The 22803-nt window shown below is 42.3% G+C and overlaps 2 protein-coding genes and 2 pseudogenes across 7 annotated transcripts in view; 2 read left to right on the forward strand and 2 right to left on the reverse strand.

The window, feature by feature from the left end:
- LOC147429107 (uncharacterized) overlaps positions 1 to 8903 on the forward strand; it is a 91120-nt gene extending 82217 nt beyond the window's left edge. Inside the window, exons 8-11 of one of the 6 annotated variants that reach the window (XM_086495529.1) lie at positions 22 to 272; positions 363 to 598; positions 1158 to 1377; positions 5786 to 6091. In XM_086495529.1, coding sequence (XP_086351655.1) covers positions 22 to 272; positions 363 to 598; positions 1158 to 1377; positions 5786 to 5863 — 785 coding nt within the window. In that variant the 3' untranslated portion in view covers positions 5864 to 6091. Of the gene's footprint in view, positions 1 to 21; positions 599 to 1157; positions 1378 to 1664; positions 3111 to 5785; positions 6097 to 8416 lie in introns of those variants that run through there. The other 5 variants (XM_086495530.1, XM_086495527.1, XM_086495526.1 and 2 more) reach the window with 5 other exon arrangements.
- A 2706-nt stretch (positions 8904 to 11609) lies between these two features.
- On the reverse strand, positions 11610 to 17202 carry LOC147429108 (uncharacterized; annotated as a pseudogene).
- On the reverse strand, positions 12121 to 12546 carry LOC147429109 (secreted RxLR effector protein 161-like). The gene has a single exon (XM_086494982.1). It carries the CDS (start codon positions 12544 to 12546, stop codon positions 12121 to 12123), a length of 426 nt encoding a protein of 141 aa, XP_086351108.1.
- Positions 17203 to 20239: 3037 nt separating the features above from the next.
- Positions 20240 to 21003, forward strand: LOC147429110 (uncharacterized; annotated as a pseudogene).
- Positions 21004 to 22803: the final 1800 nt, after the last annotated feature.

The raw sequence follows: 22803 nt of genomic DNA on the forward strand, positions 1-22803 counted from the left end.
AAAGTGTCTTGTTGTACAAAGAATTGCAGCAGGCTTATGAGGTGATTAGGAAACTAGAGCCCACTAGTCCTCAGGAATTTATCATCAAGGCTGTTACATGTGCATGCCTTGGACAAGAGATAAGTTCTGAGGATCTTATACTGCAAGCACAGCAACTCTTTCAGCTTGTTGGATCATCTGCGAGCGACTGTGATACCATTCCTGGCCGTCAAAGTATGGCCTCGTTCTACTTTCTAAGCAAGCAGTTTGAAGATGCAATTATCTACTTAAAAGTAAGGCATTTCTGCTTGGTTGTGCTTCTGTGGACATTTGAATTTCTATGTTCTCAAGACTTCTTGACAATAAATTGGATGTTTATACAGTCAATCAGAAATTTTTGTGAGACAAAGGATGAATTCAAATGGAATTATGGAATAGCTAAAGCCTCGGTTGGCGATTATTGTGATGCAGAGGAGATGCTCTCATTGATCTCCTCTGAAAAATTTGTTGAAGACTACTATTATCACACCTGGTTGGCATATTGTCTTGTCATGAATGGGAGGGCACACATTGCATGGGAAAGATACATACAAGTAGAGGCTTCAGATGAGTCGTATAGGTATGCTGCTACTTACTGATGACAGAGTTGACCAGAAATTTTTTATTTTTATAAAGCCAAGCACCAAGCTCTACTGAATTGGTGAAGCTATGCTTAAATGAACAAGAGGGAAGCACGCCTGGTAAGGGCCTGTCCACAAATTGGGAGAATAGACATTGGATATGGTCTGGAGCCCTGCTAGGTGTTCAGTTTGCAGAGTCCTGACTATTTGGGCTGGCATCGGGGGAGGCCCACTGGCAAGAAGTGAGCCTCCTCTCAGATCAGCTTCCCACAAGATGGTGAAAATGGGGTTGTTTTATACTTGAACACTGTTCTCTATGTCAGCTCTTCACCTGATTGTGATGCGGTCACTCTCACTGGATCAGCCATATAAAGAATGTGAGAGGTGCATTGACACGATCAGATACCTTAAGATTAACACCAAATGCCCTTCGGTCCTTGCATTCATCGTTGTACTTTACCATCTCTGGCTTAAAGTGAATTAAACATGATTACTCACCACAGGAACTTGCTGGAGCTTTTCTTACTCTTATGCTTATTAATTGATGTATTGTTGCAGCCTGCTTCAGTTGATAGCAAATGAGTGCTACAGAACTGGACAATTTCTGGTGTCTGCAAAAGCATTTGAGGCACTTGTTCGAACCGAGGATTCAGAGGAGCATTGGGAAGGATTACGTGGTGCTTGTGTGGGTGTTTTTGAGAAAATTGTGATGGGGAAAGAATCAGAGGACAAGCTAGAAGACATACTCATTCTTCTAGGCAGTACCAGCAACCCACAAGTGAGTTTTCAATGCTGTGCATTAGTTTCATGGGCTCTTATGTTTAACTTGTGTTGATGCTTGATGGGATGATGGTTTGACTGTATGCATTATTCATATATAAAGAGGTTTATTGTGTCGAATGGAGACAAAAAGAATGAAAGAAAGAAAAACTGAAGAGGCCAAATTGACTTTGGGAAAATCCAATGAAGCAAAATATCATATCCATGTCTGTGTGTCACACCTCTACACCTTCCCCAATAAATCTGCTGTAAAGATTTCCACTAAAACAGAGTCTCTCTTTACAGCCCGTTTGCAAATGAGTTGTATGTGCCACACTCAACAACCATTCGATGTGCATAGCTGCTCTAGCAGAACTGTGCATCATCTCTTCTCCTCAGACTAGGTTAATTACTTGCTCCACCCAGCTCTTCTCAATACTCTCTTGGATTGTTGAGGCTCACCACATACACCCTTGGATAGCTGGTAGGTTGTAACCGGCTTGGCATTGACAAGGCGGTTATCTCACAGCAACACATGAGCAGAACTTGAAACTTTTAAATAATGCATAGAGTACAATTGCCTGAGAGTTACTTTGTAAATGTGCAACCATGCACTAATCTGCTGAGAATGACCCCCTAGGCTCATACTCAAAGGCACTCAGCCGAAATGCAACAGATACAAAATCTGGCTTCAAAAGCTCCATAAAAAACTCTGGTGCCCAAAAGAAACTGCTATTGATATCTAGCTGACAAAAACGCCTTTCACATGCGTCCGGTTTCCATGTTAGTAGGTCCAGAATTTACACGGCGATTCATGTTGCCACATCATCATCAAAGATCTCTCTCTCTCTCTCTCTCTCTCTCTCTCTCTCTCTCTCTCTCATACTGGGGTGTGTCCCATGTTATCACTTGTGAACCGCTGCGCCCGCCCGCCCACAAAAAAGAAGAGTAATTGCTCTCAATTTTGCCTACAAAATGCAATGAAATAGCTCAATAAACACTGACTCTATGCTTACATTCATTTGAGCACTTCATGCCATGCACTTACACAAAGACACAAGTCATTGAACACTCATAATCACATTCATATCCCTATCCTTGTCTAGATCTTAAGATATGATATGTGATCATTATGACTTATTTAGCCATCACATCCAAACCGCTTTGATATTTCATGGATATCTTGATGTACCAAATCTCGTCACTTCAAATTCACATCACTTCTCAAATTCCATGCAAACATGGCCCCACTTGAATTACATTCACAAAGCATGCATCCACACAAATCCTAATCAACATTGGATTTCGGATCTACATACACATAGCTCAAGTTGAACACTCAGATGCAAACAATCAATCTAGTCATCTCATCTAGTCGAGAATTAGTGATGCACGAAGATCACTATCTATCCATTTGATTCAAAACTTTTGATGCACTAAAATTAGTATCTAGTCATCTCATTGAGAACTATTAGAGCACAAGGTTCACATTTACATCTTTGTCCACAACAAGACCCTAGACATAATTTGTGAATTCAATGAATCATTTAGTCATACAGATCTCAGTGATCTCTAGTAGATGTCTAGATTCACTAATTCATCATAAATTGTGAATTCAATGAATCATTTAGTCATCACATCTAGATCTAACTGGTCTTTAGGAGATGTTTAGATGCACTAAATTCATCATTTCAATCATCCATATCACCCTTGTCCAAGAATGTTGTAGACATTTCACCTCTTGTACTCAAACAAAATACATTACTTTAATCAATCAGTTCTTACAACTTTTTATGTACATATTATAAAGTCGCTCAATAGAGTACTAACAGTTTGTTAGTATTCCCAAAACCTTGGAGAGAAATTGATTGACTCTATTCTTTTATGGGAAATCTGTGACAAAAGAGTGGAGTGGCTCCTCCCTTGTGCAATACACACTACAATGGATTCAATCTATTGATTCAATGTGCACTTTTGAACTAGGCATAGCTCCTCAAGGTAAAACTCTCCCTCTAGGGAGTAGTTGATAGGTCTTCCTCCATCCACTTTGCATCAAGATTGGATCTTGACCAAATACTTGTGGACCAACTCACCCGTCACTCTCCTTTCCTTGTATGCAAAGACTTAGTCAGGTATAAAATATCTCCTTTGGTTCTTCTAACTGTGGTTGCTTTCGTGGCTCCTTGTCCTCTAGCACCTCATCTGTGAAAGGTCCCAACAGACTCACATGAAATGCTATTGCATACTTAGCTTTGAGAAAAGCCTCTCCTTACCCTTTCTCTTTCTAATGCGTACCTTCTCAAAACAAAGAAGCACCCAATCATTTTCCTTCAATTGCAAGTCACGTGGATGATTGTCTGCTGCCTTCTCTAACCATGTTGGAGACTTTTGCAAAGTCTCAACCTTGGCAAAATGAGTCTCAAGATTTCCTACAAAATGATCTGCTTCAAAAATCTTGTTGGTGCACAAATTAGGTGAAACCTTTTTGCAGCCCTCGACAATCTTAGATGGTGCCTTTCTTGTCATCGACATGTAAACAATGTTTTTATAAGAAAACTCCACCAATGATAAACGCTTCTCTCATTGAGACTCATTTAGCACTTCAACAAGTCTAAAGCCATTTACTTGATAATCTATGAATAACCATCCGTCTAAATGTAAAAATTTGAGCATCGTATCCACATCATGTAGTTTTCTTGCCGATTGCTTAGTAACATTATGATGATTATACAGCTTAGAGCAAGTACAATGTGTGCTTCTAATTTTGCTTATTAGCAATTCTGTTGCCAAATTTTTTATGTATGTCTCAGGATAGTATATTGATGAGATGGTCTACTGTGTCATGAGTGTAATGCTTTGGAAAAAAATGCATACCAAGCTTCATGTTTACTACAGCAAGAAACTACATGTTTGTAGAAGATATGTTTCTAATTTTAAAAAAAAAGCATCAATATTTTTTCTCCAAAATATTATGTTGCTTTTATGGCTACGAGCAAGTCACCTTTTGCTATTCACACTCCAGGTAATGCGCATTAGTATAAGTGTAATGACTTGGAAGATGTGAAAACCAAGATCCATCTTCACTCTATCAGGACACTACAAGCGTGCGGCTTGAAGTTAGCTTTGATCATATCTCAGATCATCTTTGGCTACTCAAGTTAGCACTAATGTGCAACCATAAGAGCACACTATTTTAAGCAATGGGATGTAGGTGTAGTTTGGCTACAACCATGATAGGGCACATTGCAACATCCACTAGATTGTGGAGCTACGAAGTTTTAGGGATTTCGTTACATTAAACACATATGCTCCACATTAAGACTCTTCTTTTGTTACAAAAAACAACATTAGTTTTGGAATTTACTCCACATGTGGAGGGTAAATGTACCCATGGACTTAGAGATGGGGCGTTAAAGTTTGTTAAGTGTCATAGGCAAGTCCCAATGCTCATCACTCGCTTGATTGATTTGCAATAGTATGAAGCATTTGAGTTTCCAAAAGGAATTGCTTGAGAAGAGTGAGCAATAAGCTTTTCTCAATTAGAGCGTCTCACTTGAGACAACCTCTACCATTAGTTAAGAAGAAAAGAAAGAGCAATAAGTTCTACTCAATTACAACGTTTTGCTTGAGGTAGGCTCTACTACTAGTATAAGATCTAAGTAGAGGTTCCTTTCGGCCAAAGTGTTAGTCTCCCCCGAGGATATTTGATTGCAATTATTCAATTTATTTTTTGCTACGAACAAAGAGTTCCACATATGAGTACCAATTTTGGTAATTATCATTTGGATCAGTTGCATTGATGTAGGTTTAGATTATGGAAGCATTGACGTTCTTAAGACGAGTTATTATGTTGATGTTTTTGAGGACGAAAACTTTCCTTCAAGTGGGAAGCAATGTCAAAACAACAATAGGACCAAAGGAGGCACAACCCTAGCACGCCCGGCTAGCCTTGCATCGATTACAATAATGGCATGAATATCAACTAAAACATCACCAAATGAGTGCCATGGTTATGAAAAGCCTTTCAAAGCTTCTATTCATTTGTAAGAAGCCATGGACTCAAATTAAGCTTTTCATTAGAAGTATTTTTTATGAAAAAGAAATAAAGACATTCCTTTAGATCATTGGTCTTTTTGATGTTTATTCGTTTACATATAAATATATATTTACTTGCACATCGTAGGATACTATTCATATAGTCATTTAAGATCTTACAATCATCAACATTAAGCTGATATTTTCTTGTTTGCAAATTGTATGATAAATTACAATGGGAATTACCGATCCCAAAGAACACATTGATTGTTGACAAGGTTGTATGTGTAGCTCTTTGTTCTTTTTGCTTTTGTATACCATGCTAGATGTTATCTCCTTTTTTTCTGTAGTAGAGCCCAATTTTCTTCTCATTTTACCATAACTTTGCGTAGGTATCATGTACCTTTTGTCACACCGGGGCTTCAACTCCCAAGGTTTCCTTCCATTGGACACTTAGAATTCTCCTTTGAAGACGAGCTTTCAAGCAAAACAACAAAATTTGAGCCTATTGCAAGATATATATGCAAGTTTGAAACTTTTGTTTCTTATCAATTGAAAAGTAAATCCCACTTTTCATCTAGAGTTGTCCATCCTAGGATAATGTAGGGTTTCCATTCAAGTGACTCACAAGAGTACGTTTTAAGATTTTGTATCCCATCAAGGTCTACATAAAGAGAGATATCATTTGCAATATTTTCCTCTTATTGACTATAGAAATCATCACACGACGTAAGTCAAACTTAGTCAAAATAACTATTTTCGACACATGTACTCATCTCAACTCTTTCCTCACCTCAAGAGGAACGAAAGACCTCAAGAGGAATGTCAATTACACAATGTTTCTCAAAATTTAGGTAGCACACTTGCATCAAAAAGATTTGTTTCTTCCGACCCTTCATGCAACCAAGATTGATTGCGTTGGAAAGGGAGAATAGATAGAACACACCGAGCATAAATAGCTATCTTCCTATAGTCCAAGGTATTCACAATACCCCATTCCCTATCATAGTACACACCAATTCTGTAAATCTCACTCACTTGCCTACGAACAAGTATTTTGGCGTACAAACACGCATGCAATCAAAGGTACATCACCATAACTGTGATCCCAAGATCTCTCTCTCTCTCTCTCTCTCTCTCTCTCTCTCTCTCTCTCTCTCTCTCTTTGCATACACAACACAAAATGGTTTACATTCATACCTAGGTAAAACCATAGGAGATAACAGATGGAGCAGAAAAGATTAATTGTGGAGAAGACAATGGAGCTGACACAAGCTATGGTAGCCTTCAGTTAGGTTCAATAAGGTCTACAATAAAGGAGAAGTGCTTTTTGATTTTTCTTGGCATCTGATATGAGAGTCCCCTCTTGACAGGGTTATACTCTTCTTCTTCTTCTTCTTCTTCTTCTTTCAACCTGCCCAAAACGAAAAAAAATCCTTCTTCACCTCTACTTCTGCTCCCCCTATTTGTGAGGTTTCTCTCCTCCTCATATCCATGCAAGCTTTGAACTTGAGCGCCCTCATTGCATTCCAAGATTCTCGACCCTTTGAATCGATTGCACGAAAATCGACGAAGATCAAAGTTCTCTTTGTAGCTATCATTGTCGAAAGCTTCAATTGTAAATTTCTTTGGGCATACATATTCGATTGACGAACCATCAAGTCCATGTTGAATACTACTATCAAGAACCCCAATGAGTTAAAAAAAAGACAAGGTGTATACATCCCAAGGGGGACCAGACTGCTGCAAATCCAGCTCGCATGAAAACTTTAAGTGGCCATAACTATGTGGTTTGAACTTTGATTTTGGGATTTGTCATTCGGGACTTCAAAACCTTGACTTTAGCCAACTTGTGGGCTTCACATGCATCATTACCAATACTGCCTTGATCTGCAAACTATTGAACCTTCAATCTAGCATAACTTCTCATTGGTAGATTTTTTTAATGAGTTGTAAACACGAACTTGTGGAGCCCATGGAGGTCTTAAAAATTCAGCATTAAATTTGTAAATTTGTAGCTTGTAAACATTTCGACAAATGAGCAAAGAAAATACCAAAACTCGCCCAGATCCACATTTTGCATATACATCTTGATCCCCTTGTGGCATTTAACAGTTGCACAAGCCTAGTAGACCGCTCTGAATTGTAGTCCTAATCAAATGTTGAACCTATTGTAGCGCTGACAATCTTTGATTGCACCCTTTTTTCCAACCTCCTTGTTGAGCATTCATGTTTAACCCAAAGCATACTCATTGAACCTGAAAACCTTGTCCGGACCTATCCACTTCTTCTTGAACTTCTTTTGGAAGGTAAAGTCCAAATAGTTCTCATATTTCGTTAACAAGTCTCCTTCATGTATAATATCCCATTCTTGGTTTTGAGGGTGGCCACCTCTTCCTGCAAAGCATCTACAACTCCTTTGAGCATCTTGTTTGCATCCTTGATTGCAACGATGCACGCCTTGAGTGCTTCTATTGGTCGATTAAGCTTGCTCTTCACTCCATTGAGGTTTGAATTGATGATCTTGTTCTCCTCAATGAGAGGAGGGATCACATTGTTTCTTCAAGGGTGCTGATGGATTCTCAAGGCCATCGCTATATGTTGAACCAAAGAGGGGAGGGTGATTTGAGAAGAAGAAGGTGCAGGGACTCCCGTCTCATCAGATGCCTCTTTGTAAGTGCATGTGGGTGTATGGCTCTTTCGAAGTGTCCCTATAGACGTCTATGAATGTGCATGCTTATTTGTGTATGCAAGTTTATTTGAGAAATGAACAATAAGTAGGCATGTGTATGTGCATGAAGCTGGGTATACGTGTGCATGGATGTTTGTTGGTGTATGTATATGTTTGGTTGTGTATATGCACGTGCATGCACATGTATGTGTCTATGTATAGATACACATGTATGTATGTAATTCTTTTATTTATTCAATTACTCATCTCTAATCAAGCACTCTCTCTTTCAATTGGAAGTTTTACATTCTTATCCCTTTTCTTTCCTAACATTACTCTTACTAATCAATAGGAAAAATACATATCTAGCACCATGAAGAAGTGGGCAAAGCAACATTTGGTCAAACAGGAACATTTATGAAGCAGTTTCTAATAGTAGCTAAGCGAGAGATCAAAGTGAATGGCAACAAGTTTCTATGTGCATCTTCATCATAGGCGCCTCTTCTATCCAGTTCTTTGGATGCGTCAAAACTCTCATAATGCTCTTTGCAAAAATAATTTGAATGGGATAAGAGAGTCTATCATATAATCTAGAAGAAGGAAGAAGTTGATGCAGAACAACATCTTGAAGTAATGTGTGCTTATCAAATAACTTTGTTTAAGCATCTCTCTCTCTTTTGTTTGGTGATAATCATGAAGGTGGCCAAGAAAGGGATGCACTCGTTTTCTCGAAGATGCGGCTAAGTTCTGGCTTAAAGTCTTTTCACTCTAGAGTGTAATTGTAAAAGTCCTACAAAAAGTCGTAAGATGTTTGATGCTATAGTTTTGATGCCTACAAAAGAAAACTAAAAATCTTGGAGTCAAATTGCAATATTCCAAAAAGATTATAACTATTCTCAAGAAAACAAAAATCTTGGAGTCAAATTGCATTATTCCAAAAAGATTATAACTATTCTCTGAATCAGTCCTCAAAAGAAACGTTTTTCCAAAAACTTGAAAAACCTAAATATGGAAACTTTTTGGAGGTAAATCTACAATGAAGGTTTTTATGCTAGATTGCTATGAATTTTGTAGGTTTTCTCACCTCAGTTTAGATGTAAATCTCAAAATTTGTAGGTGGGATAACACTAAACCTAGGTCTTTTTTAGCACTATGAGTCTACATGTAGGGAAAACATTTGAAAAAAGGATCCGCCTTAGCGCCAAACAGGAAAAAAATACAAATCATGCAATGCTTTCATTGAAATGTGTTATGCTTCTTTGAAAGAAGCTTCTAAAAAAAAAACGAAGTCAAGAATTTCTCACATGTCACCATAAAAAAAAATATTGCTAGCATGAGCATCGTGAAGCTTGTAATCCATGCCAAAAGTAGACATCTAGAGCAGATGTATTGGGGTTCATGTTTCATGGCATTTGGTTTTCCTTGAATGGATGTAGAAGCATTTTAATTGGATTACATTGCCAAATTCAAATAATTCATTCTTTTGTGCTTTAAGTGTCTACTTTTTGTAACTCTCATTCAACATATTCTTTGATTTTAATCCGATTTTTCATTTTAGTTGGGTTGATTGTGAAATTTTGATGCTACATTGTTTTTCTTTCCCATAATGTAAGTATCTCTGCATACACATCAAAGTTTACGCCATATGTAGGGTGCTTTGTTTTGGATTTTGGTATATGCTCCGGTAAATTCTTTCACCTACTTGCATATATCATAAGGCCTAATTATAGGCTCTCTTTGATAGCAAAAGAAATAGCATGCATTTTAAGTTTTGAAATGAATATCAGCTTTATTTGCATACATCCTCTGTCCTCAAATAGTCCATCCGTGTATATATTCCATGTGGGTATGCGTTTGTAATCCAATACGAATGTATTGGTTATCTCTTGCTTCTAAATACTTGAATTTTGAAAGGGTTAATTTTCAAATGCTATTGATGTGTCTCTTTCAAGTTTAGTGTGGTAGATTGGTTATCCGAGTTTTGTCTTAACCAGTCTAGAGTTCCAACTCGTTGGACAGATCTTTGAGGTCTCTTCGGATTGTTTCTACTACTACTCTTCTTTTTATTCTTCTTTTGCAAGACTAGTAAACGAGCCAAATCAACCTTCACAGCCTATCAATCATGATGCATGAAAGGAGAGTCGGGGATCTATCTTGTTTTTTTATCTTTTCTATTGTGTGGGGTAACGGGACCAATAAGTGGATGTCCCCCAAAACTTTGAAATCTTGCTTACGTGTCCTTATTTGATTTGCTAAAAAGTGTACTACTATTAGGGTTTGAATGTCTCTGCGCTCTAAAAAGCCCTCGAAATTAAACTTTTTCAAAAAGAGCATTTAGGCAAAATCAAAAAAATATCAATCCTTGTGTCATAATCCGTCATTTCATGAGGAATTCGATGCACTCTTCATATTTCAAATCTGGAAAGATATGAAAAATTCCCCCAAAATTACTATTTTTTTCTTAGGTGGCCTCCTATTGGCCCCTTTACCCTAAAGGAGAGCCGTATTCCGTGCCTCTATTTTTGTTTTTGGGGTCACATTTTTCTACAGTCTCGCTAGAGTGATTAGTCCAAAAATATTGCCAAGTTGTTGAAGCCCCATGTGCGTTCTCCTTGTCATCGAGCCCTGCTTCACCGCCCCTTTTTCGTGCTATCTTGTGCTCTTCCCCCAACTCTAGCCTACCTGACCTTACCATTGGCAAAAACTTGGCCGTAGCTCAGCTGTCGATGCCAAACAAGCTTAGCAAGCCAAGATAGGAAGAGATGTGCACTTCCAGGTTTTATCTGTGCTACTTTTTGCTATTTGTGCTTCTCACCTAGAATGGTGAGTGTTAATACCATTTATGCACCCACAACCAATCCTATGTGTTAATACCTCAAAATTGCATGAGCAAAGTACATCAAGCTCCTTGAAAAGCCAATATGCGGGTTACTCTAGGCTTACACTGTTTTTGATGGTGTAGAAAAATTTCATAGCCTCTCTCTCTCTCCAAATATAGTAGACAAGGACACAATCTAAGAGAGCTTTTATCACTTCGGTATGGTTCATTTTCAACTTTAGTATCCTCAATGGTGTCAGTAGGTATTTGCATTGTATCCAATTTTGTCTTCTTTGTTGTCGTCACACTTAGCACTTGAAGATACAATACTTACTTGACAGAAGGACATTTGTGATAGCATTTAAAAAAGAGGATTTTCATGATTTGAAGTGGATAAAGTTACCTATCTACATTGCAAGGAAGGTAAGTTTAGAAGAGTGCTTGTGTATCTTCAAAAGCCTTAATGGTTGGCCTTTTATGTATCTCCTACTACCCTACTACTACTGCTGGGTCTATTCTCATTCCATTAATTAATTAAGCCTCTAGATTCCAATCAAGCTTGCATATCTAAAAGAAAAACCTACTATGCCCTTGTTCATGCGCCACTCTCGGACAATAGCTCATCACCATCACGTGTGTGCAGACACACCACTAAACGAGATACTTTGTACCTCCACCCAAGTGTCTCTTGTAGAAACTTAAGTCTAGAATAAGAATTGCATAATAGAGAGAAGACAGAACTCTGATTAATAACTAGAAACTGAATACACTGATGGAATGGAATGGAGCGTGTAGCTCTTTATATACAGGTGGGGGTAAGTTAGCCCAAGAGTTGAGGGGAGCAATTCAAGGGAGTTGATCCAGGGAGAGATTGAGGTAGCTGATTATGGGTGGTTCACCCTTCACCTAACAGTCACGTGGAAAGGGACTTTGACAGCCCCCCTGAAGGGTGAGCTACTCCTTGAAATAAAAACAGAACTTGCTACAAGGATTGATCCATCATCTGAATATGAAAAAAAAAGGGAAGTCTAATACATAGCTCTAAAATAGCCCCCCTCAAGGAGAAGGGCACCTAAGAGGGATGAGGTTGAGGGCACGGCATGAGGCAGTTTGTTTGGCCGTAGGCACGGATTTCATCAAGAAATCAACCCAATTCTCCTCGCTACGAACATACTTGAGCTGCAAAAACTTCTCTTGGACCAAGTCTTTCAAAAAATGATGACTAATTTTTACATGCTTTAGCTTTGATGGAAAAGAGGGGGATTCAGCCAAGGTGATGGTAGATTGGTTGTGTCGGAGTAGAGGATGACCAGGTCATCTCTCATAGCAAAGGGCAATGTGAATTCTGAAATGAGCTCTTGTAGCCATAGTGCTTCACGCGAAGCAAGGGCGGCAATAACATATTCCGCTTCAGTAGATGACTGAGTGATGGACGACTGGCGCTTGGTTTGCCAGGAGATAGGGGCACCTGCAAGGTTAAACACATAGCCACCAGTGGAGAAACAACGTGGGTCATCACTGGCCCAATTTGCATCAACATACCCAGAGATAGATATAGGAGTATCTGGATCATAAGAGTAAGTAAGTGCATAGGCTTGTGTAGTGCGGAGATAACGCAGTGTACGCTTAGCAGCTTGTTTATGTGCTTTGCAGGGTTTAGCCATAGAGCGAGAAAGCATGTGTCCAGCATAGGATAGATCAAAGCGTGTGCATGAGACTAAGTAGCGGATCTGGCCACAAAACCTAGGAAAATGAAAGTTAGGAAAATATAAGGCATCAGCGTGAGTGTAAGCATGATATTCTGGTGCAAGCTTGTGCTTAAGAGAGAGAGGGGTAAGCTCATAGGATGATGCAGACATACGATAATAAAGAAGGAGTTCCTCAATGTATTGTGATTGAGAGAGACTAATGGTTTTGTGGATTGGATCACGCGTCACTTGTATGCCCAAGAAATAAGACATCGGCTTTCATAAGGATATATTCGGAAGTGCCTAATAGAGGAATATCATCAACAAAGAGACCAAGTATGGCCATACCTTCAGCAGAACGCCAGATATAAAGGTTATAGTCAAATTGAAGATGCTCCCAGCCACAGCCAATCAGGTACTCATGCATCCGCGTATACCATTGTCGAGCAGATTGCTTGAGACCATATATGGGCTTGTTGAGTTGACTTACATGATTTGGATAAGCTCGATTGGCGAAGTGAGGTGGCTGAAACATGTAGATGAGTTCACACAGAACTCCATGAAGAAAAGCAGTTTTGATGTCGAGATGATGTAGCAGAAGATCGAACTTAGCTGCAATTGCGACTAGTAGGCGAAAAGCGGTCATGCCAAGGATAGGGGAATACGTGTCGAAATAATCGACGCCGTATTGCTGTGAGAAACCACGAGCTACTAAACGAGCTTTGTACCGCTCGACTGTGCCATTTGCATGATATTTTTTCTTTAAGAGCCACTTACAGGAAATGATGTTATGATGCTGCGGTGGAGGCACCAAAGTCCATGTGTTTGCTTCTTCGAGAGCTTGGAGCTCTTCCATGATGGCTCCATGCCATAGAGTACTCTCACTTGAGGCTAGAGCATCTGCAATAGAGAGTGGGAGTGCATCTTCCAAGGGGTCGGGTGGCACTGCTGTGATGCGCTCGTCGAGCATGACAGTGGAGAAAGCTGTCGCATGATAGATATCGTGGATGGAGCGGGTGTGAACACGGTGTGGCTGGAGGCAGCTTGATCCAGCTCAGGAGGATGTGGTGAGGAGCCATTTGATGAGGCAGTAGAGGGAGAAGTGGCAGAAGCAGAGGACTGGGGTTCAATTTCATCCACATGAGAAGGTATGGGGATATGAGGAGGAGTGGCATGGGATTCCGGAGCGGGGACATGTGATGGCGAGGGTGGTGGTGTACTGGAAAGCCGAGCATATCTCGCTGGCTCGCGATAGGGAGCAATACGAAGGTTGTCGGGAGGGAGGCTCCTTTTGCACGCAGTTTGATAAGTGCGCACCATGCTGGGCGGCGGAGGTGATAAGAGGGCGCTTTGGGAGCTGGGAGGTCGCTGAAATACAGGAGCCAATGAAGAGGGTGGAGAATGATGTTGATCAGCAGTAACTGGCAATGGAAGGAGGGCTGCGCCAAGAGGTGTAGTGGCTGGTGGAGCAGCAGGTCCAGCTACAGTCGAAGGGGCTGCGTCATGAGGTGGGAGAACAACTGGGTGTGGGAGAAGAGGTGGGCTTCTGGCTGAGGTGTGTGGGCGAATTACAGAAGGGAGAGGAAGGGCTGCACCATGAGCTGTAGGGGGTTGTGGGGCAGCAGGTGGAGCTATAGATGGAGGTGGAAAGGTAGCCGAATGTGGGCGAGCAACAGAGGGGAGAGGGAGGGCTGCGCCATGAGCTGTACGAGCATGTTTAAGTAGGGGTGTTTAAAGAGGTGGAGGAAGCGCTGATTGTGGAGGCAGTGAGTGTAGGTTGGCGACGGTGATTATGAGATTTTGAGAGAGATGATATAGGGTAAAGGAGCGAGTTGTAGCACATGTGCCTTTTAAAAGTCATGCACCCGCTCCAATTTAGAGACAAAAAATTGAGATATACTAGGAATCTTGCTTATGTGTCAACTTGTGATTTGCTGAAAACTGTACCATTATTGGGCCTTGGGTGTTTCTAACTCTTAAAAGACCTCAAAATTTAAACTTTTTCAAATTGACTGTCCAAATTAAATAAAAAAAAATATCAATCTTGGTATTACCTAATCCGTCTTTACATGAGGAATCTCATGCAAATTTCAAAATTCAAATCTGACCAAATTTGCAAAATCCCACCCAAAATTATACTTTTTTTCTTGAGTGTCTCTAAACTGGCTCCTTTACCCTAGGGGCTGAATTGAGCGCTGAGTGAGCAGAGTTTTGAGATGGAGGAGGTTCATGTGAAATCTCGAACGGAATATGAGATGAGGGTTTTACGGCTAATGAGAGAGTACCTGAGAGGACGTAATCTTCATAAAAAATGACCAAGCGGGTGAAGAAGAATTTTTTGGTAGTAGCGGGATGATGAAGCCGGTATGCCTTCGATCCAAAACAATCTCCGTAGCCTACAAAAATAGCACGATGTGCGCATGGCGCGAGCTTTGATGGAGGTTGCGTGTTAAGAGCATAGGCAACGCAGCCGAAAATGCGTAGGTGACCAAGATGAGCGGGGTGGCCGAACCAAAGTGTATATGGCGTGGTTAGCGGGTTGTGCGTAGATGGAATGCGATTTTGGAGATAGCATGCTGTAGCCGTAGCCTCCTCCCAGTATGCATCGTCGAGGCTTGCCTGGAGCATCATTGCACGTGCGGCTTCAAATAGGGTGCGATTTTTTCTTTCTGCGCGACCATTTTGTTGTGGGTGGTCGGTGATGGTGAGTTGATGTTGTATGCCGGCTTGCTGACATAAGGTGGCAAAAGCTTGAGATTTGTATTCTCCGCCATTGTCGGTGCAAAGAATCTTGATGCGCCTGTCAAGCTGATTCTCTACAAGTGCTTTAAAGTGTTGAAAGTGTGAGATTGTAGCACTTTTCTTTGCTAGATAATATGTGAAGGTGTATTTTGTGAAATCATCAATGAAGGTCAACATGTACTTGTTGCCTGTGAGTGATGCGGTAGGCAGAGGGCCACATAGATCTAAGTGGATGAGCTCAAGAGGTACACTAGCACGTGATTGAGAGAGTGGGAATGGTGCATGATGTGCTTTTGCGAAGATGCAGCCTTCACAAAGCGTGATATGTGTGAGTTGCTTTGGCAGACCTAGTGCTAGGCGGCGATGTGTGAGAGAGCGAAGCATATGCTGTGAAATGTGTCCTAAGCGATAATGCCATTTGAGCGTAGTGTCATGAGATGATGCAGGAATTGATGAGGCTAATGCATGTAGAGGTGCAGAGTTACCTATGGGGTAGAGGCACCCAACCTTCGGAATATGGAGATTGTGGCGGCGACCATCCTTTGCCTTGGCAGTGATGAAACATCCATTGGCGGTGAAATTGATGTTGATGCCGGTTTCAGTGAGTTCACTGACTGAAATGAGGTTCTTCTTGAGTCCTGGGACGAGGTAGACGCGAGAAATGACGATTTGGAGACCCGTGGGAAGAGTGATGTGGGCGTTCCCATAGGCCTTCGCAATCTGAATGCTATTATCACCCAAACAGACTTCTAGTGGGTGCTCAAGATATGTGAGATGAGTGAGCCATTCAGCATGATATGTCATGTGATTAGTAGCTCCAGTATCAAGTAACCAAGAGTCTGAAAATGAGTTGTCTATAGTACTAGCATAAAGATGCATAGGATAGGGCGGTTGCTCTTCATAAGTAGATATTTCAGCTTGAGGTATATCAACATAATGAGCTTGGCTATTATAAGAAGTATAGTGCCGAGGCCCCCCTTGAGGGTAAGAGGAATAGTTATGAGAAGGTGCAGTAGAGTGGCGGAAGCTATTATGATTACCTTGTTGGCGGGGTTGTCGACAATCTTTATCAAGATGCCCAAACTTATTACAGTTTGTACATTGCTTTGGATTGGGATTTGATCTGCGTCCTCCTTGATGTTGGGGCTTTCTTGCCATGTTCTGATTATGCTGACGAGGTTGATTGAAGTTTCTTTTGCCATGATTCTGATGTTTATGATGTTTTGCCATTGTAATCAAGGCTGTTGACTTTGATGATCCACTAGTTTGATCGCGAAGTGTCTCTTATTGCTTGATCTTTGACACCAAATTTTGGATCTGTAGGTTTGCCGAGGTGGCCTGCGTGGTAATGAAAGCTCGCCAAGAGGTAGGTAAGGCGGCTAAGAGCAGCATACTTTGCAGCTCTTCAGGGATGAGCAGCCCTAATATGATAAGTTCATCAAGAAGTATCTGCCATGCTTCTACAAATTTAGAGGAAGACTGACCTTCAGACATGGTCGTGTTGACCAGTTTCTTGAGGAGAGAAACCTGGTAGACCAAGTCAGTATGCTCATAGTTCTTCTCGAAGAACTGCCAAATGGCATTGGCCGTCGCCAATTTCTTCACCATTTGGACTTGCAGATCTTGGCAGTGGAGAATGAGCTCCATCATTGCACTATTGTTTCTGCTTTCCCATGCAGAATAAAGATCGGCGATGCCCTGAGAGTCTTTCTCTTTGGGTAGGTCGGGTTGCTCGTCGATGCCCGATGTGACCTCCCAAAGTTGCCGCTGCTTGAGGTAGAGCTCCATCCTAAATTTCCACACTTGATAATTTGAGCCATTGAGCTTGTCAATGACGTATCTTGGCTTATAGGTAGATGTAGATGATGAAGATGAAGCTTGGTCAGCCATCTTGTGAGGTTCCGGATTCCTCGAAGAGGCTGATAAATAGCTTCTAGTGTGGATTAATTAGGATAGAATGTAATAAGCGCTAACTAAATAGACTTAGGCTCTAAGTCGCTCTGATACCATGTAGAAACTTAAGTCTAGAATAAGAATTGCATAATAGAGAGAAGACAGAACTCTGATTAATAACTAGAAACTGAATACACTGATGGAATGGAATGGAGCGTGCAACTCTTTATATACAGGTGGGGGTAAGTTAGCCCAAGAGTTGAGCGGAGCAATTCAAGGGAGTTGATCCAGGGAGAGATTGAGGTAGCTGATTATGGGTGGTTCACCCTTCACCTAACAGTCACGTGGAAAGGGACTTTGACATCTCTCTCTCTCTCTCTCTCTCTTTGCCATGCAAGAGTTGCGACCCTGCCGCTCTCTCTCTCTCTCCCCGCTTGCCAACTCCCTGCACCCCATCTCCTCGCACCACTGCGCAGTGTGCAACAAAACCCCTCCGTAGGTTTTGCGTGACCTCTTTTCTGCTGCCTCATAATCGTGATGCCTGGCATGAAAGCCATGCCAGGCAACCTTCTGTGGGCGCCATCATCCGATCAATGTTTAAAATCACCATATTATGACAACATCCTATCAACGTTAGATTCTCAACAAAATCTTCTCCCCACCTCCCTATCGCCGCCTCGTCTGAAGCCGGGCTCTGGTTAAATATCGGCCTGCTAGGCCGCGTGTAGGTGGCCGGTGTGACTGGCCCAGCCGGTCACGTCGCTTTTTGGGGGGGCAGGAGACATCTTCAACATATGTAGCGCATGCGCCCCATCATGTGCATATGCACGCACGTAGTGCAGTGGTTAGAGTAGTGCTTCTGGGATGTGAGGTCGGGGGTTCAAGACTCCGATTGAGCTGCATGTGTTGACTTTTTGGTCAACGGTCACCTAACGGCTGCATTCGACCGGCAACCGACGACCCTTGCTTTGCCACGCGGCCTAGCAGGCCGAACTATAACCAAATCCCTGAAGATGTACCTGCCATCACTTTCTTTGACGACCACCCCTTCCTCTTCTCTCGCGACCACCTACTCATTGCCTACGATGTCTCTTCAGAACAAGAACAAGGCAAGGCAGTTCTTGCTATCGCGATCACCGCCGACAGCTTTTTTACCTCCATGGAAACGATGACGAGAGAGAGAAGCCCTCGTTAATTCTCCCGAGCTCCACCCGACAAATTTTTTTGAATCCGCACGCCTGCACTCCACTTGACTCCTACGTGGGCTTGCCACTTGCGCACTCGTACCTACATGGAAGCGAGCACAGCTGCAAGGAAAGCTCAAACCCCTCTCTCTCTCTCTCTCTCTCTCTCTCTCTCCCTCCCTCTTTGATCTCCCTCTCCTCCCTCTTTCTCTCTCCAATGGTCTCAATACGTGGGAGGTGCCTTCACCAGACCACCATGAAACCATAGAAAAAAATATATGTTTCTTGGACACCATTGCGACGGCTGCCATACGCGCTGTAATGCAGATCATCGCATCCTGTGGAACCAGACAAAATAAAATCTCTCTCTCTCTCTCACTCACTCATCGGTGGAGCCCATGCCGTCTCTTGCTCTCAATGGTTTCTCTACATGCACAGAAAGAGAGTGATGTTATGTCGCACGACAATGGCGACACACACACAGAGAGAGAGAGAGAGAGAGAGAGAGAGAGAGAGAGATAAAAAATTTAAACACTATGTTCCATGTGTCCAAAAAAATCTCTGCCATTTGCCCACTCCTGAGCATCAAAAATTTAAACACTATCTTCCATGTGTCCAAAAAAATCTCTGCCATTTGCCCACTCCTTGCCTTCCATTTTTCTTTTCATCTATCTTTCCAATAACGCATCTCTGGAGATTCTTGTTAATTAACACCTCAAATATAAATATACCAAGTATATATACTGGTGGCTTCTCATTTATATTACATAGAATCTTTACAAATTCCTTCGCTTTCCTTTCTCTCAGCATGGCACAGAGCGAGCAAAACTCCTGTTCGCCAAAGAGATTTGAACACTGATGCTCACAAACCTCATTTCGAAACATACGTGCTCACCAACTCCTCACGGCGCCAGTGCATGATGCCTCTTTGATATATATAAATAACTTCACGTTGTCTTTACCCCTCCGTCCAATTGCATGGCGGCGTGGCTTCCCTTTGTAGATGCAGACAGTGCTCCCTCAGTCCTTCCTTGCTACAATGCGGCTCCAACATCCGTGCTCCTTCTGCCGCTCGTTATTGGCTCCCCGCCAGATGCTGTGCTCCTCCCGTCGCTAATATCAGAGATGACATCTACTGAGATTCGTGTAATGAAATGAATTTTTTAGGATCGTATGCACATACTACTAGGTCTCCCCAATCTACCAAAAAAATGAAAAACCTTTCAAAACATCTTGAGTGTATAAGTGAAGGGTGAGAGTAGGTTTGTACGCATGTCTGGTTTGAGCGTATCTCGCAAGATGCTTTAGCAATGGCGAGACAAAACGCGAGTTCGTTCCAGGTGGCGTGGAAGGACACGGCATCAGCGGTGGCGCAAGGACCAGGTGGCGCCAGAAGACTATTTGCAAACACTTTTTGAATGTCGCTGGGAGTTGCATGCAACCAGCTCGAGTCGTGAGAGAGCAGCGCTGAAGGTCATTCCTGGCGAAATTCTTCGAGGTGAGCTCTGTAGCTTTGACACGCTGTGTCTCTTTTTCGTATGAACTGTCTGATTCTCCCTGCATCGTGTTGGTCATGTTTATTTAAAAGGTTCCTGCTGAGATTGTGATTGCTATTGCTAGTGTGCGAAGCTCTGACTGTCAAACTGGGATTGGAATGCTACAATATTAGTGATTTCCTGTTGGTGAGTTGCGAACCTCTGACAGCTTGCATGTCTTCTTGCATGAGTGTGCAGTGTTGGGGTATTAGTCATTCCTTGCAGCACATGGCACGATTGAAAGCGAAAGCCCGTCTGAAGGGTGATGCAGCGGAGCCAATCCGTGGAAAGAGGAAGGAAAGGGCTCCTAGAATAATGGAAATTAGCGTAACTATTTCAGCTGGAGGCAGTGACGTAGATGTTGCGTTATTGTCATGTATGAAATCATTCCTTGAAAAAGAGACTTTGGCTGGGTTATGTGCAGTTGAAAGGGGGGGAGACATCTTCCACTTGCATTTTCAAATGATCATCCGATTGTGGACTCGCTCGTTGATCGCTGCAAACAAAAAAATCAAGCAGTACCTTGGGTGGGATAAAGATTCTCCAACAGGAGCTATGGTGCTTTGCCGCGCTTTGAAATAGCGCAATATGCATACATTCGAGGGAATGGTTGGCTATTGCCTAAAGGATCATGGGCAGCCGCACTTCAAAATGGCGATGCATAATATTGAGCCAAGCCACATAAACAGGGGAGTTGAGCTATACAGTTTGTATGGCGGCGATGAGTTGAAAAAGAAGGTGTGCTTAACACCAGTGAATACATTTGATAGAGCATTTATGTTCTGGAAGTTCAAATTGGCGCACCCTCTAGGTAGTGACTTTTTGTCGACATTGCATAAAATGCTCAAAACGGGAAGATAATATCCCTCGTCATGTTGGGTCACGCCGTACCAAGGCCGTGGGATGGACCTAGGGAAGACCCCAAGGCGCTTTGGAGGTGTATGGTGGACCCATCGTCGACAACGTACCAAGATGTTGTCAGCATATTCATCAATAGTCAAATGTATGGGACCTCCCATCCACGGGCTGACCGATTTTTGTCACGATGGCAAGACGTCCGAAGGTGCGTTGGTCCATAGATTGAAACAACATTGTAAACCCTGCGTTCATTAATGTCGTAATGTGTCTCGTCCAGCCCAACAAGTGTGGTCGTTGCTAATGAACAGCAAGACAATGAACAAACAAAGGACGAGACCGGTGATCTTGAGTATATCCTATTGGTTCACAAGATAGGGGTGACAATAGTTGCATGACGCCTTCTGTTGAGTTTATACCTTTGTTGTTTTGCTTTATTGTATGAGATTAGGAAATGAAAAGACCCATGAAAGTGGAACATCAAAAGACTTTTTGTGTCCATATAAAAAAGTAAAGGACACGATCGAATGCACAATGATACATTTGCTTATTTTTCCCGTTAGCGCTTTCTTAGTGTTCTTGCAGTACCCCCTACTTGCACTATAGATATAGTGAATATATTTTCTTTGAAGCGATTAGGAATACCTTAAAGTGGGAGTGTAGAATCTATTGCAAATAACCCACTACATTTGTCTGTGTTTGTGTATGTGGGAGAGAGGGAGAGGGTACCCTCTCCATGATTAATGTGGGGTAAAAAGGTTTCCGTTATTCAACAAGGAGACCATGGACCTTGGATAGCATAGACACCAACTTATTCAACAAGGAGACCATGGACCTTGGATAGCGTAGACACCAACTGATGCTTCACCTACTCGCTCCACTTCACGTCATTACCTAGAATCTCACGAGATGCTCTTCCTAGAATCCTCTCCTTAACCTGTTAAGATTTAAGAGGCTTCCTAGATTTGAACTCGCGCAGAGCAGCCCAGTGTTTGGTAGCAATCTTCCAAGATCCCCACATCCTATCTTTCCCACTTCTCCTTTGCAAGGTGTTTCGACGGGCATTGTGTGTTCACACACTAGTCTCTGGGTTGCACCCTGCCTTGTTCAGCGGCTCTACAGGCTTTACACGGCTGCACCATCAGGCATAATGACAAGCAATGCTAGCATCCTCCACTTGCTCCCTTATCCTCGTGCCCCAAAGTGACCTCCTCGAATCACCAACACGTCTACTGTGATGCTGTCCCGCCCCTATGCTTGCTGTGCGCATGGCGTCCTCCAACCGACAGCTCTTTACAATAGAGACTTTAACATCGTAGGAAGAATGTCAAGAGGCCTCAAAGAGAGGGAGAGAGAGAGAGGGGGGGGGGGGGGGGGGGGGGGGGGGGGGGGAGAGAGATTCCAAAAACGTTCCCCCTTGGCCTGCGTTCGTCATCTCCACTACTGCAATTGAACCTTGCCCTTCGCACGATTTGCCAACACAGCCCAATCATGCGCAGCAACCAACACGACCACCACGCAGGTCTCGCAACGACATCGAGGGGGGGAGAGAGAGAGCGTCAGACGCAGGTCTTGTAGCGATAGCTAGAGACGAGACAAATTACATACTAGGCACTCAAAAATGGATCTCAACTGTCAAAAAGGAATAAAGATTTGTAATTCTTGAACTATTGGGTCTGCTCAATCGTCGCCATGCATGCTCTCTCTAAATAGGCTACCAATCTTCTGTGTCACATGCAGACAGAAGAGAGAGAAAATGAAATGCACAAAAAATCTCTCACTCAACGCCACTTTCATCTCTCTCTCTCTCTCTCTCTCTCTTTCTTCCTCTCTCTCCTCCTTGACTTGCCACGTCTGCGGACTCCTTTTTTTCCTTTGCTTTCTTGGTAGCATCTTGATTGATTTCCTTCAATGAGACATGCGTACAGACCTACTGCAAATAACCCACTACATTTGCATGTGTTTGTGTATGTGGGAGAGAGGGAGAGGTACCCTCTCCGTGATTAATGAGGGTCAAAAGGTTT

Source organism: Adiantum capillus-veneris, chromosome 22, assembly GCF_014529385.1.
Source record: "Adiantum capillus-veneris isolate H3 chromosome 22, ASM1452938v2, whole genome shotgun sequence".
NCBI lineage: Eukaryota > Viridiplantae > Streptophyta > Polypodiopsida > Polypodiales > Pteridaceae > Adiantum > Adiantum capillus-veneris.

Excerpts from the sequence above, each read along its gene's own strand:
- LOC147429109 (XM_086494982.1), bottom strand. The coding sequence starts at position 12,546 with ATGGCTAAACCCTGCAAAGCACATAAACAAGCTGCTAAGCGTACACTG.